At 43.8% G+C, this 14,013-nt stretch overlaps 1 protein-coding gene across 1 annotated transcript in view; it reads left to right on the forward strand.

Annotated features, from left to right (window-relative positions):
• Positions 1-14,013, forward strand: part of ADAMTS18 (ADAM metallopeptidase with thrombospondin type 1 motif 18) — a 340,132-nt gene that overhangs the window by 169,839 nt on the left and 156,280 nt on the right. The window contains exon 11 of the mRNA XM_086947715.1: positions 8,390-8,485. Within this exon, the coding sequence (XP_086803841.1) occupies positions 8,390-8,485 (96 nt within the window). The remainder of the gene's footprint in view (positions 1-8,389; positions 8,486-14,013) is intronic.

Raw genomic sequence — 14,013 nt, forward strand, 5'->3', positions numbered from 1 at the left:
CATCACTGCAATCTACTCTGTACCATTGCACTCTACAGCACTTCACTCTATTCATCTCTACTCCACACCACTGTACTCTATTCCAAGGCACATTAACCCATGCTACTCTACTATGCACCACTGCAACTTTTGCCACTGCACTCTACACCTCTACACCGCTTCACTCTGCACCATTCCACTCTGTGCCACACTGCTCTGCAACACTACTCTGCAACACTAAACTCTACACCAATACACTCTACTCCGTACCACTCCACTCTGCACCAGTGCCCTCTATGCTAATTCTCTCTAGGCCACTCTAATCTACTATGCTCTGTATGCTGCTCTACTCTATGCCACTGTACTCTACTGTGCACCACTCCACTCTACTCTGAAACAATCTACTCTATGCCATTACGCTCAGCACCACTCCATTCTGCCCCACTCCACTCGGTGCCACTCCACTTGTGTTAATCCCCTCAGCGCCACTTCACTCTGTGCCACTCCACTCTGCACCAGCCCACTCCACTCTACTTTGTACTGTATTTTGCATCAGTGCACACTACACCAATGTAATCTACATCACTTTACCAAGAAATAATGCCCTCTACGCCACTGAACTCTATGCCAATCTACTCTACACCACTGCACTCTATGCCACTACACTCTACTCTGCAACACCTTATGCCACTTCACTACATGCCACTGCACTCTCTGTCATTGTATTCTTCTTCCTTGCACTCTTTGCCACTCTATTCCATGCCACACCACTGTACTCTATGTCACTGCACTCTATGCCACTGCACTTTACTCTGCCCCACTCAACTCTATCCCACTCAACACCATTATACTCTGCATCACTCAACTCTATGCCACTGCACTCTACTCTGCACCACTTCATTCTATTCTGCACCACTCCACACTAATCCACTTCAATCTACACCAGTCTACTCTGCAATACTGCACTCTATTCCACTGCACTCCACGCCACTCTACTCTGCCTTGCTCCACTCTACGCCACTCCACTCTACGCAAATCTACTCTAAGCCACTCTACTCTACTCTGCACCACTGCACTCTATGACACTGCATTCTATGCCAGTGCACTCTCCATGAAACAATGTACTCTATGCCACTGCACTCTATCTCACTACACACCATAAAACTCTTCACCTCTCCACAGCAATCTACACTGTGCCACTGCACTCCATGCTATTTTTTTATGCTGCTGCACTAAATGCTACTGCACTCAATGCCAATGCAGCTCCAACACCAACGACATCCCGCCGTCACAAGCCCTGTGCGACTCCCTTGCCACCTTCTTCCACTGCAAGATAGCAGACATCCACAACAGCTTCAACCCCTAGACAGCCCCAACAGACAGCAATACAACAGACCCTCCGCACACCATCTACCACAACCCCCTGCTAGCCTGGGCCAGCGTGAGCATCGATGACACGATCAAGACCATGAGCACAATCAACTCCGGCTCCCCGTCAGATCCCTTCCCACACCAAATCTTCAACAAAGCAAGCAGCTCCATCGCACCCCACCTGGGCAAATTCATCAATCTCTGCCTCGAGAACGCGTCCTTCCCAGAGAGCTGGAAACATGCCAAGATCAACGCCCTACTGAAAAAACCAAGGCCGACTCAAGAGACCTCAAGGACTTCCGGACCATCTTTCTGCTCCCCTTCCCAGCCAAGGTCATCGAGAAAATTGTCAACAGACAGCTAACCCGATACCTTGAAGAAAACAGAATCCTGGACCCTTCCAAGTCAGGGTTCCGCAGCAACCACAGCACCAAGACTGCCCTCATCGCCATCATCGACGACATCAGGACCCTGCAAGACCGCAGCACTCATCCTCCTAGACCTCTCCGCCACCTTCGACACTGTCTGCCACCGCACACTACGTGCACGCCTCCACGCCACAGGGATCCGAGACAAGGCTCTGGAATGGACCACCTACTTCCTCTCCGGCAGAATCCAGAGCGTCTGCCTTCCCCCTTTCCGGTCCAAAGCCTCCAAGATCATCTGCGGCGTACCCCAAGGATCCTTGCTCAGCTCAACACTGTTCAACATTTACATGGCCCCGCTTGCACACGTCACCCGACAGCACGACCTCAACATAATCTCCTACGCCGACGACACTCAACTGATCCTCTCCCTCACCAAGGACCCCATCACCGCCAAAGCCAACCTCCACGAAGGAATGAAGGACATCGCTGGCTGGATGAAGACAAGCCATCTGAAGCTGAACTCGGAAGAAACAGATGTCCTCATCCTCGGCACCAACCCTACAGCCTGGGATGACTCCTGGTGGCCGACGGCACTGGGATCAGCCCCGACACCCACCGACCATGCATGCAACCTGGGAATCATCCTCGACTCAACGCTATCAATGGCCAAGCAGGTCAACACCGTATCATCCTCCTGCTACAACACCCTCCGCATGCTCTGCAAGATCTACAGATGGTTTCCGACAGACACAAGAAAGACAGTTGCCCAAGCCCTCGTCAGCAGTAGACTCGGCCTCGGAAACACTCTCTATGCGGGAGCCCAGACCAAGCTCACCAAACAACTCAACGCATCCAAAACACCTCGGCACGACTGATCCTTGACGTTCCATGCCACGGCCACATCACCCCCCACCTGAGGGACCTGCACTGGCTCCCCTTCAGCAAGAGGATATCCTTCAAGCTCCTCATCCATGCACACAAGGCACTCCACAAGACCGGCCCAGCCAACCTCAACAGACAGCTCTCCTTCTACATCCCAACCGCCAGCTACGCTCTGCCGACCTCTCACTTGCCACTGTCCCGCGCATCTGAAGAACAACCACCAGCCGGAGATCCTTCTCCCACCTCGCCGTCAAGACATGTAACACCCTCGCACTGAGCCTTTGACAGATTCGAGACCTGCTGACCTTCAGGAGGATGCTCAAGACCTGGCTGATCGATCAGTAGCGCCCCCCCCCAGCTCCTTGAGACCCTCCCGGGTATGTAGTGTGCTTTCCAAATGACTGATTGATTGATTATACCACATTCCTCAACACCAATACACACTACAGCGATGCACTCTATGCTAAACCACTCTGCTTCACTGCAATGTATGCCACTCTACTCTGCAACACTCTACTCTTTGCCACCTCACTCTACTACCTCATAGCACTTTATGTGACTTTACTCTGCAGCACTATACACTACTGCACCCTACACCAATGCGATCTATGCCACTGCACACCACTCTACTCTACACTGCACTCTACAACAATCTACTCTGCAACACTGCACTCTCCTCCACTGAACTCTATACCACTGTTCATTGCACTACTCTACTCTGTGACATTGCACTCTGTGCTACTGCACTCTACTCTGCACCACTCAACTTTACTCCATTCTATTGCATGCTATCCAAGTGCACTCTATGCCACTGTACTCTATGCTATTGTAATCTATTGTGCATCACTGCACTCTATGACATTGCACTCTATGTCACTTCTCTCTAAACCTTTCTTCTCTGCACCACTCTGCTCTATACCAGTGCACCCTAATCCACTCTACTTTCCACAACTACATCATCGCCATTGCACTATACACCACTCCAAATTAGGCCACTCAACACTACTCTGCATCACTCTTCTTTACGGGCACTCCACGCCATTCTGTTCTGAAACAGTGCAATCTATGCCTCTCCACTCAACACCAATGTACACTGCCCCACTGCACACTACTACACTCTTCTCCACTCTGCACCGCTGTGCTCTATGCCACTGCTCTATGCAACTGCACTCACCTCCGCACCCCTCCAATCTAACCTGCACCACTCCACTCTAGCCACTTCACTCTGCCCTGAAACACTCTACTCCATGCCACTGCAGTCTAGGCCACTGCAATCTCCTCTGCACCACTCAACTCTATGGCATTGCACTCTGCCCCACTCTACATCACTGCACTCCATGCCAATGCATTCTACACCACTTTACTTAAAACAAATGCACTTTATGCCACTGCACTCTATGCCAATCTACTCTGCACCACTGTACTTTATGCCACTTCACTCTAGGCCACTTTATGATACTCCACTCTATAATTCTTTACTCCATTAAACTCTCTTCTATGACATTCTGCTCCACTCTATGCTACGCCACTCTACAACACTCTACAACACTACTCCACTCTAGGATGCTCTATGCAACCCACTCTATGCCACTAAATGCCACTTTGTTCTACTCTATTCTACAACACACTACTCCACTCTACTACACTTCACTAGTCCACTCTATGCTGCTCCACTCCCCTCCACTCCACTCTACTCCACTCTATGACACTTTATGACACTCTACTCTATGCCATTCAATTCTACAACACTCCAATCCACTCTGTGCCATTCCACTCTATGCCATTCCACTCTCCTATACTACTCCACTCAATGCCACTCCACTCTATGGCAATCTACTCCACTTGACACCACTCCACTCTATGAAACACCGTCTATGCCTCTCCATTGCGCTCTACACCACTCTGCGACACTCTATGCCAGTCCACTCTACAACACTCGAGTCCCCTATGACACTCTACTTCACTCTATGACAATCTACTCCCCTCTGACAATCTACTCCACTGTACACCACACAACTTTACTCCACACTATGAGACTCTACCACACTTTACTCCCTCCACGACATTCCACAACAATCTACTACTTTTCCATCTACCAAAAATTGGCATTGGTAAAAGCAGTAGTTTTGACGTTTCTATGATGAAGGTAGGGAAAGAAAAAAGTAGTGAAAAGGATTAAAAAAGGGGTTAAAGATATTTGAGAGATAAAGAAAAGACGGAAAAGGAAAGGAATGAAGAAGCAATGAGTAAAGAAGTACAATAATGTCAAGTAGGATAAGATAGGAATAAATGAGTCCACCTCTGTGTATGCCAGTAGTCTGTGACTGTGCCTGCATGTGTATTGCATGTGTTCCGCTCTGTGGTGTCTGTGTACAAGACTTCCTAACTGCATGTAGTATGCAAGTGCATGTGTGCCAGTTTGTTGGTCAATATGAACTGATGACTTCATCTATGTTACTGTTTGACACTATGAATGTCGACATTTTTGTGTGTGGATGCTTCAAGGTGTATTGTTCTGTCTTCTTGAGTGCATGCACTGCTGTATATTCATGCCATTGCTTATTGCACAGTTGTAATACCAGCCTAATGGCTTTGTCTTTGTTTGCCTTTTCCATCTCTTGTTCTGAGCAGTCTAAATTCCAAGGTGAAAAAATTGGTTTGGGCAGATAATAGTCTCAGAGCTGTTTATGAATGAAATAGCTAGCTATTTTAGTGTGCTACCTTTATTTGAGAGTGAATGATTTTGGTCAGCCGTGCATTGCCTCAAAGATCAGCTTGATCTCGCACTGGCCACCCCTAATTCATAGTATGAAACAAGATAGGAGACTGCAACTCATGGACATCTATTCATAGAAATGCCAGGGGTAGAGGAAGCAACATCACACACCACTTGACTTTTACTTTCACTCACACACATATATTCACATTCACACACCCATTCCCTCATACACGCACTTTCTCTTACAGAAGCACACTCTAACCGGCAAACTATGCACACAGCATACATTTAAAAACATATTTTACTTACCTCAGCTGCCAGATAGGGTTATATCCCAGCTAAGTGTACTCCATTTTCTAATTACATTATTAGTGAATATTATGAATATTATGATATTAGAACATTGGAATGTTGGGAGCTCTATTGAAAACAATGGAGTGCTCTGGGCTTATAATGGCTGGTATAAGCCTGGAGCTCCAACATTCCAATGTTTCTTTGTTCACAGCTCTGGCTGTGAACAAAGGCTTCAGGGAGCCTGAGGGGATTCCAATCCCCTCACGCTCCCATAAGGCTTTTTTGTTAGAACATTCTGCCCTCTAGTGGCAGATTGTTCTAATAGCCTTATAGTCCTTCGTAGCTGGGCTACAACGAATATAAAGTCCCTCTCCCTTGTTAAAGGCGCTGCGCCTTCGGCTCGGGTCTTTAACGCTGGAGTGGGCCTCTAATAGCCGGTATAGCCCTCTACAGCCGGCTATAAGGCTATAATATTCTCTATTAGTGTAAGAAAACAACTGACTGAAATCAAGGAAAGTGGAGCCCCAAACGGCGTCCATAAGGACAAGCTGCCCCTCTGTTCCTGGCACTAAATATGCCATCTCTGAGGCCAGGGGTCGCAAAGGCAGTGCCAGGGATTGAAAGACGAAAGCCAGGGGTCACCGCTGCAACCCCTGGTGACCCCTAAAAAATGTCACCGCTGCAACCCATACAATGACCTTTAAAACTACTGTGCAATGTATGCAATTCAGTGGCAGTTCAGTATATAATTTGTAGTGCACCACTCAAAGTGAAGCTGTTGGCAGCACTCTGTTACACTGTTGATCATGGAATTCTTGTGTATGGACTTTATCCATACTCATAGTTAAAATAAATTATAGGGTAAAATATCATGACATCGGTCTGTTGAATGTCTAATGAGCATATTTCTCAGGTGTAAAAAGTCCCTTATTCACCCCAATGGAGACAGAAGGATATGCCTAAATAAATCAATAAACATTGAGCGTAAAAAAATGTGATCTGTTCCAAGTTGTGATTGACAACATCTAAGCCAATGGCTTAAGCTTCTAGAGTCAAAGACACTAAAATCTGAAGAAGGAAAACCGAAAGTCCCTTTTTATATGTAGAAAGTATGTATTGAAAATACGTTTGCCAAATCCAAACCAGTTTATTTCAGTCAAAGACCACAAAAGAAACATAGTCATAAAAACTTAGTCAATAATACAATTTTTTTTTTTTTTTACATAGTAATGCAATGTAAGCTTTATTGGATGGTACATGTGCAGCCAGCGACAGTTCTAATGGCACAATCAATATTTGTTAAAGTAATGCATAACATGCAATGCAAAAATAGATTACAATTTTCATAATTAAAAATCAAAAAAGTGCTGTTATGCAATTTTGTATATATATGAAGAAAGTGGTCCTAGACACAATTTTTAAACACGGCTAGTGATGTGAGTATTACTTCTTCACAGTCAACAAATAGTCAGACTAAATCTGAACATACAAACAAATGGAGATGTATTATTAGCTTAATTCAACTCAAAATGCAACAAAAATGCAAAAATTGCAAGAAACCCAACACAACAGTATTACAACAAATTCTACTGCAGTTTATTTACAAATTCATAAAATTTCAGCAAAAAGAGAAAGGAAAGGAAAAGGTTGGTGCTCGAGTAAAGGAAGGTGTAAGTATAGATTTTAAAGTGATTCAGTGCAACAAAGAAATTATTTGTACATTGCACATGTAAAGCCTACCCATTCACAATCTATATACAATATTATACAGGGGGACAGGGAGGGGCAGGTGTAGGCTTTAAAGGAACAACGGGGGGATCGTCGACGTTTCGACCCTGGCGCAATAAGGGAAAGTCACGACCTCTGCTGCGGGTCTTCTTCAGGAAGGTTGTGGGGACAGGGGGCGGGGAAGCACCTGTAATGGTAAGTATAAATATATTTTACAATTTTTAATGTAGGGTTCCAATCTGAAAAGAAGTTAAAAGGGAAGTGTTGGGTACATTACCAAAAGAAATTGAAAAGGTGTCGCAATTCCAGATCAGTTGGGCGATGCACCTATAAGAGGTAAAGACAGACCGGGAAACTGTTAGCCCATCTCCAAAGGCACAGTCATCCCAAGTTGTCAAAAAAGAGGTGTTCAGCAAGATTAAGACTCACCTCTTGCTGCGAAATTCTGCTCAGACTAAGGGTTCAGTCGAGAAACAGTTGGTACACAATGGGCAGTCGAATTCAATCGTGCTGCATAAGGGAAAGAGGAACCAATCAGTCCCATAGTACAGTTTAATTAACACCTCTTTTTTGACAACTTGGGATGACTAGCCCAAGAGTTACTGCTTGAAAGACCGACCCCCAGGTAGTCAAATTCCGAGACCCTCTCCAATCTTATTCCATTCAGATTTGGGGACCCTCTAAAATGTTTATGGGGGTTTATTGTCATGAATTACGTTTTATTTGAGTTCACGACTAAGCCATGAATAAAGTAAAATAGGTTAAACCTGGTAAGAAGAGTCTCAATTCCATGTGGAGTTTTTGATACGAGTAGGGTGTCTTCAGCAAAAAATAATGCTGGCTTTTTTTGTGCCACCCAGGATGGGGGGAATCAGTTTTGCAGCCCCCAAAAAAATCTACACATCACAGATGCATACATGTATGTACTCTTTTAATGTACATCACTGCTGGTTTTCTAGACATGATCTGAATAAATCTGTAAGATATAAAAAAAAGTGAATATATACAAACAGTCATTGTAAGTTCAAACAGCATATTTATTTTCCAGGACATATGCAAATCGCTCTGGTGTCATAGAGTCGGCCACAGATGTGAAACAAAGTTCATGCCTGCTGCAGAAGGTACAGTGTGTGGTCTGAACATGGTGAGTTAGCAAATGCCTGTTTGCAGCTGAACAATCATCTGTAGGCAAATATGTACTTTACAATTCTTATTGTTTACCCTTAAAACGTATATTTTATACTATCTACTTAAGACTTGGGAAACAACAGAATTATATTTGGTCCAATATTCATACCCTACATAAGATTACAGTTTGGCATACCAGAAATCGAAAATGAATTAGCCACTTTTCATAAAGCTCATCAACCTCACAAGCGTTCAGTGCTTGGATAATTACTTCAGTTTAGAAGGCGCTAAATAGAGATCACATGGATTCCAAAAGAACAATAGTAATGCCCTAATTACACATTTAATTAGCACCCACCTACAAGGACGATTTATTTTAAACCTTCATCTGAGAACGTGTTTAAAAACTAACTCTATACAACAACTGCCTATCTTTGGTATCATGATCTTTTTTACTTAGTATTAATGTCTTGCTTATCCACACACGTTGTATGATAGGTGGAAAATGTTGCAAAGAGCAGATACTACATGATTTGCCTCACTTACTTCATTCTAATTGAGGCAATATTGGACTGTGGTTTTTGACAGCAAATGTCTGTAGAATGGAACTTATGAGTACACCTTATTTGTGCCATGGAGTACATACATCATTGCACTTTTCAGTATAGCACACTCTGCAAACCAAATCACTTCTAACCACTCAGAAACGGATTCACAGCAAATCTGGAAGTTCCATGAATGTATGAGAACTTGTCATTTCCAGCCTACTCAGAGAGATTTACACACACATACGAACAGAGTTGAAGCATGTTACTGAGGATAATTTGCACCCATGGCTATAAAATAATGCCCCCTCTCTGTGGTGTGATTCACAGAGGGACTGCTAACACAGAAAGTTGCTCCTGCTGGGTCACTCCTGTGTTTGGGGCAAATGCCATACTTTCTTGGAGTGATCATATAATTCCAGGAGCAACCTTAAAATCTGTGACTCTCGTAGATTTCCAGAAGTGAGCGAAGGAGGACGCATTTATGCGTGCTGAAATGTAGTTAGTCCGCATTTCGGCATTGTACACTTATTATTTTCACGTGTATTGCCCCCCAGTTACTAAATACCCCTTTCTTTGTTTCTGCAGAGGGGAAAAAATTAATAACCCGGAACCCTACTGATTACGGTGTGTTCCTTCCCCTCTCCCCACCACCATTAAAATGGGATATCTACTGTCTATTTTCAGGTTACAAACATAATTGTAAAAATACTTGCAGAAAGTTTGTGACTATTAAGAGACTTGCATATTGTTGGTTTTCCCGCCTCTTGCATGTATTTCAACCCAGAGATGCTCACTCCACTGACTGACCCTGTGAGTAAATCGAATTAGAAGGACAGATCCACCTTTCCTAATTCCTTGAATCAGGAATGTGATTAGTCCTAAAAGAAATGCTGCTTTTTGCACACCTGAGGTATATTTAGATGTGCAAATAGCTCTGTAAATTGGACCCTTTGAACTTAGCAGGCAGCGTTAAGGTGGTGAAATACCTACTCTATCACACTTAAGTCTTGGTTTTGGAAATCATGTGAAACGGCAAACATTTTCCACTTTTTTTAAACCCATCTGTCACACATCTCACATCCTCCTGCAAGAGAGTTTAGGGCATTCACATTCTCGTCTCCGTGGTGCCTGGACACACAAACAGATTTGAATTCTGCATTCTTTTCTCATCACTCGCTTTTTCTCCTTGAGTGATGATTTATTGCTTGACAGATGTGCACAGCAGGTAGCCAAAGAATCCCACGCGATACGGTAGTCAGTGAATGCGGAAGTCGTGTTCTCCACACAACTGGCAGTTTCATTTTGTGGACTATATGAGCCAAGTCGACTAATAGTCTCATCAGCAATCTCAAAACTCAAAGTGAAGAGACTGCCTACCGTACCCAAAAATCTGTCAGTTTCTGCATGACAACGTACAATGGGGATGGATCGGTTCCATGTCCTTTGGTGCATGAATAGTTGGCTTCACCTGACTGGAGATTTCTATCACTTCAATGATTATTGAGGTAATTTTTCAGGACACGCACTGAACGCTGAACGATTTCTTTGTCAGATCTGACTCTAGATTTGTAACTGCTATTAAATGGGCCCCCCTGGTTTATTCATTAAATACTCATTAAAAATTAAAAATTCATTTATACTCTTTGAAATCTCCACTATTTAAAATATGAGACAAGACTAGTATTTCAGTTTCACTCCACGTGCTAGTCAACATATTGTCTAATCACAAGTGTTCTAATAGACGTTCCTTATGTAATGAAATCACAAGCATTATTCTCAATATTTTCATATTGGTTTCTTCACTGGTTCTTCTGGTGATGATATCATTTCCTGGTGCTCTTTGTATGCTCTAATTAAATTGGAGCCCTGCTTTGGGTGTTATGAGAGCTCTTATTATTGGATATGTTTTCACATGTGAAGGTGCATTTGGGCGAAAATGGACAATAAACAGCATTGAAAATTGGCTTCAAGGTAAACAAGTGATGGCAAAGTCAATGGGCATGACATTGACTGCTGGCTTTTCGCTTTGTCAATGCTTGTTTTGGGTTTTCATCATTTTTTCAAAACTTTACTGATGGTGATCCGCTAGGCTCATAACAATATAAAAAAAGACACATTGACTAAAGGTTTTCTGTTCTAAAATATCAGTTTGCCATAACAGTTCCTGGCACTCACGGGAGCACTTTTGAATGTGAATGTGCTCCTTGTGAAAGAGCAGAATGTCACTGACAGTGAAGTTAGCCAGTGGATAAACCATTGCCCCATGCAGTATGCAGTAGTGGATGGAAGAAAAATATGAATGACTGGTCTTATATGCCATACGCAGAGTTAGATCGAGGCACACTTTCTGTAAAGGGTGCACAGCAGTGAAACCTCTATTCCTACCTGCATTCATAATTGTTAGATGTGGGGTCTCTAGTTGGCAGTGGTGTGCAGCCTGTACAAGTATGGGCCCACACTATAGCCAAGGGTAAGTGTAGTACACACTAAGTTTGCCTGTGCACACCCTCTAGTAACTTTGCTCAGAACAGTCAGGTTAAACTAAGAAGGCAATGTGTAAAGTATTTGTGCTCACACACACATACACACAGCAATGAAGTGAAAATTCTGCAATAGTTTAGAAAAATAGCCACTATTTATCTGAATAAAACAAGACCAAAACAACAAAAATCCAACATCCAGAGATTAGGTTACACATTTATCAATAGTTTTCAACCCACTATGGATTGCACCACCTAGTATCAATGTCCAGCACAGTACATAGATGAATGTCCATCCAATAGTTGTATATTTTCACATTTTCTTTATTCTTCTTTATTTTGTGAAAAAACACCAGGCAGCCAACGCGTTTTGTTCTTGTAAAAAGAACTTATTCAGGGCTGTAAAAATATAAAAAAAGATATATACATATATAATACAATATAAGATATATTGATAAACAATAATACAACATATGATGCATCAAAACAGGAGAAATTCTACAATATCTCCCACGCATATGAATTTTCCCTTATACATATCCAATTTCATGTGCGAGTGAAAACATCAAGCACCTGGGCATATAGTCTTTCTCTCTAAACATTGATGAATACATTTTATTTAATTTTTTTCCCATTTTTTCAAAGTTCATATCTTCATCCTTAAAGGAAGCTATATTCCAAGCCCTGGTGAAGTTCTTTTTACAAGAACAAAACGGGTTGGCTGCCTGGTGTTTTTTCACAAAATAAAGAAGAATAAAGAACATTTGAAAATATACAACTATTGGATGGAGATTCATCTATGTACTGTGTTGGACATCAATACTTGGTTGTGCAATCCATAGTGGGTGGAAGTCTATGCTGATCATTGGAATCGCCCCTTGGGAACAGCGGGGGTAGTGGAAGTGCACACCAAGAGTGCCAATAGCTCGCACATAAGTCAAACTTTGGAAGGGCAGGAAGGTAGTGCCTAGGGAGAGGTGTGTCACACACACTTGGTTGTGAGTGTACGGTTGTGTTGTTCCCTTTTGTTGCTGTAAAACATTTATCAATGGTAAATGCAGTTATTGCGTGTAAAAACACAATATCTACGAAAGGGGCTCTATATCAACGTGCTTGATGAAATTGACTCCAAAAGTTCAGAGTCGTACAGACCCCGGGAACAGTACCATTGAAACAATTACAAAACCAAGACGTTGCGAGGTGCTGGAGAGGTGAGGCTAGTTTGGCATCGGTTCCTTACTGCTGGTGCAGGTCGCTGGCACCTCGGATGGTGCATTGGACAACGGAGGTGAGGCATCACAGAAGCAAGTGAGGCATCTGTTTCTGGAGGTGGTGCAGAGCCGTTGAGGCATTTATGTCCAGTGACTTTGCAAGGCATAGGAGAGGAGATGCAGAGTTGATAGCGAGGCGTTGGTTCTGCTGGCAGTGCGGGGTTGATGAAGCTTCAAGGATCAAGCAGCGATGCAAGACTTCTCGGTGTCGATGCCACACCACGGGGCCGCAAGTGCTGCTGTGGAGTTGAGCGTCACGGCCTTTGGTGACACAGTGCTTTAGACTCAGGCTGCGGCAGATCTTTGGAGGTGCTGCGGTGGCATCAGGGCCGGGAAACAGCCCTTACAATGGAAGCGGTACAACACATGCTATTACAACTCATGTCGTTACAATGCGAAAGGTTTGTTGCAGTGGGTCGAATGTGTTGGAGTTAACTCCAAAAACGTCCGTACTGTTGCACACACTTGAGTTGGAATAGTAAATTATACTGTTCCAACTTCCAGCGCACCCCCGACAGCAAGTCAGGGTTAAGGTATGCATTGTAATGGCATGCATTGTAATGGCATGCGTTGTAACATCATACAACCATCAGGGCCTTTGTTGCAAGTCATGGTCATTGCGTTGAATGGGGACCACAGCTCTGGTGCAGGCAGCGGCACAGTGTCGAAGAGAAGCACTGGCTCCGAAGTCACACTCTAAGTTGAGGTGCTAGTTTCTTTTTGTTTAGCATAGCAAACTCACTTCCAAGGGTGCAGGAACTGGATTTGACACCACTTGACAGAGTAGTCATTTCAGCCTAGCGAACCAAGGTGCTGCAGGTAAAGTCTTTGATGGCCCTGAGACTTCCAACAGGAGGCAAGCTCAACTCAAGCCCTTGGAAAAACTTTGGAAGCAGGATGCAGACAGCAAAGTCCAGCCCTCTCACTACCATGCACAAAGCAGCAGATACCAGGCCAATACAGCAGAGAAATCAGCATAGTGGCAGTCCCTCATGGCAGTACATAAGCTCTTCTTTCTGGCAGAATGTCCTCAGTCCAGAAGTGTCCCGAGTATATGGTGTCACAGATCCAGTAGTTATACCCATTTTAGCCTTTGAAGTAGGGGAAGTTCAAAGAAAGGAATTTGTAGTACACAAGATTGTGCCCTTCCTGTCCCTGGCTCCAGACACATTACAGGGTGGTATTCAGTTGAAAACCCTGAGACAAATTCTACCTTTCTTTCCACCAGATTTGCAGAAAACTGTC

Source organism: Lissotriton vulgaris, chromosome 12 (genome assembly GCF_964263255.1).
Source record: "Lissotriton vulgaris chromosome 12, aLisVul1.2, whole genome shotgun sequence".
NCBI lineage: Eukaryota > Metazoa > Chordata > Amphibia > Caudata > Salamandridae > Lissotriton > Lissotriton vulgaris.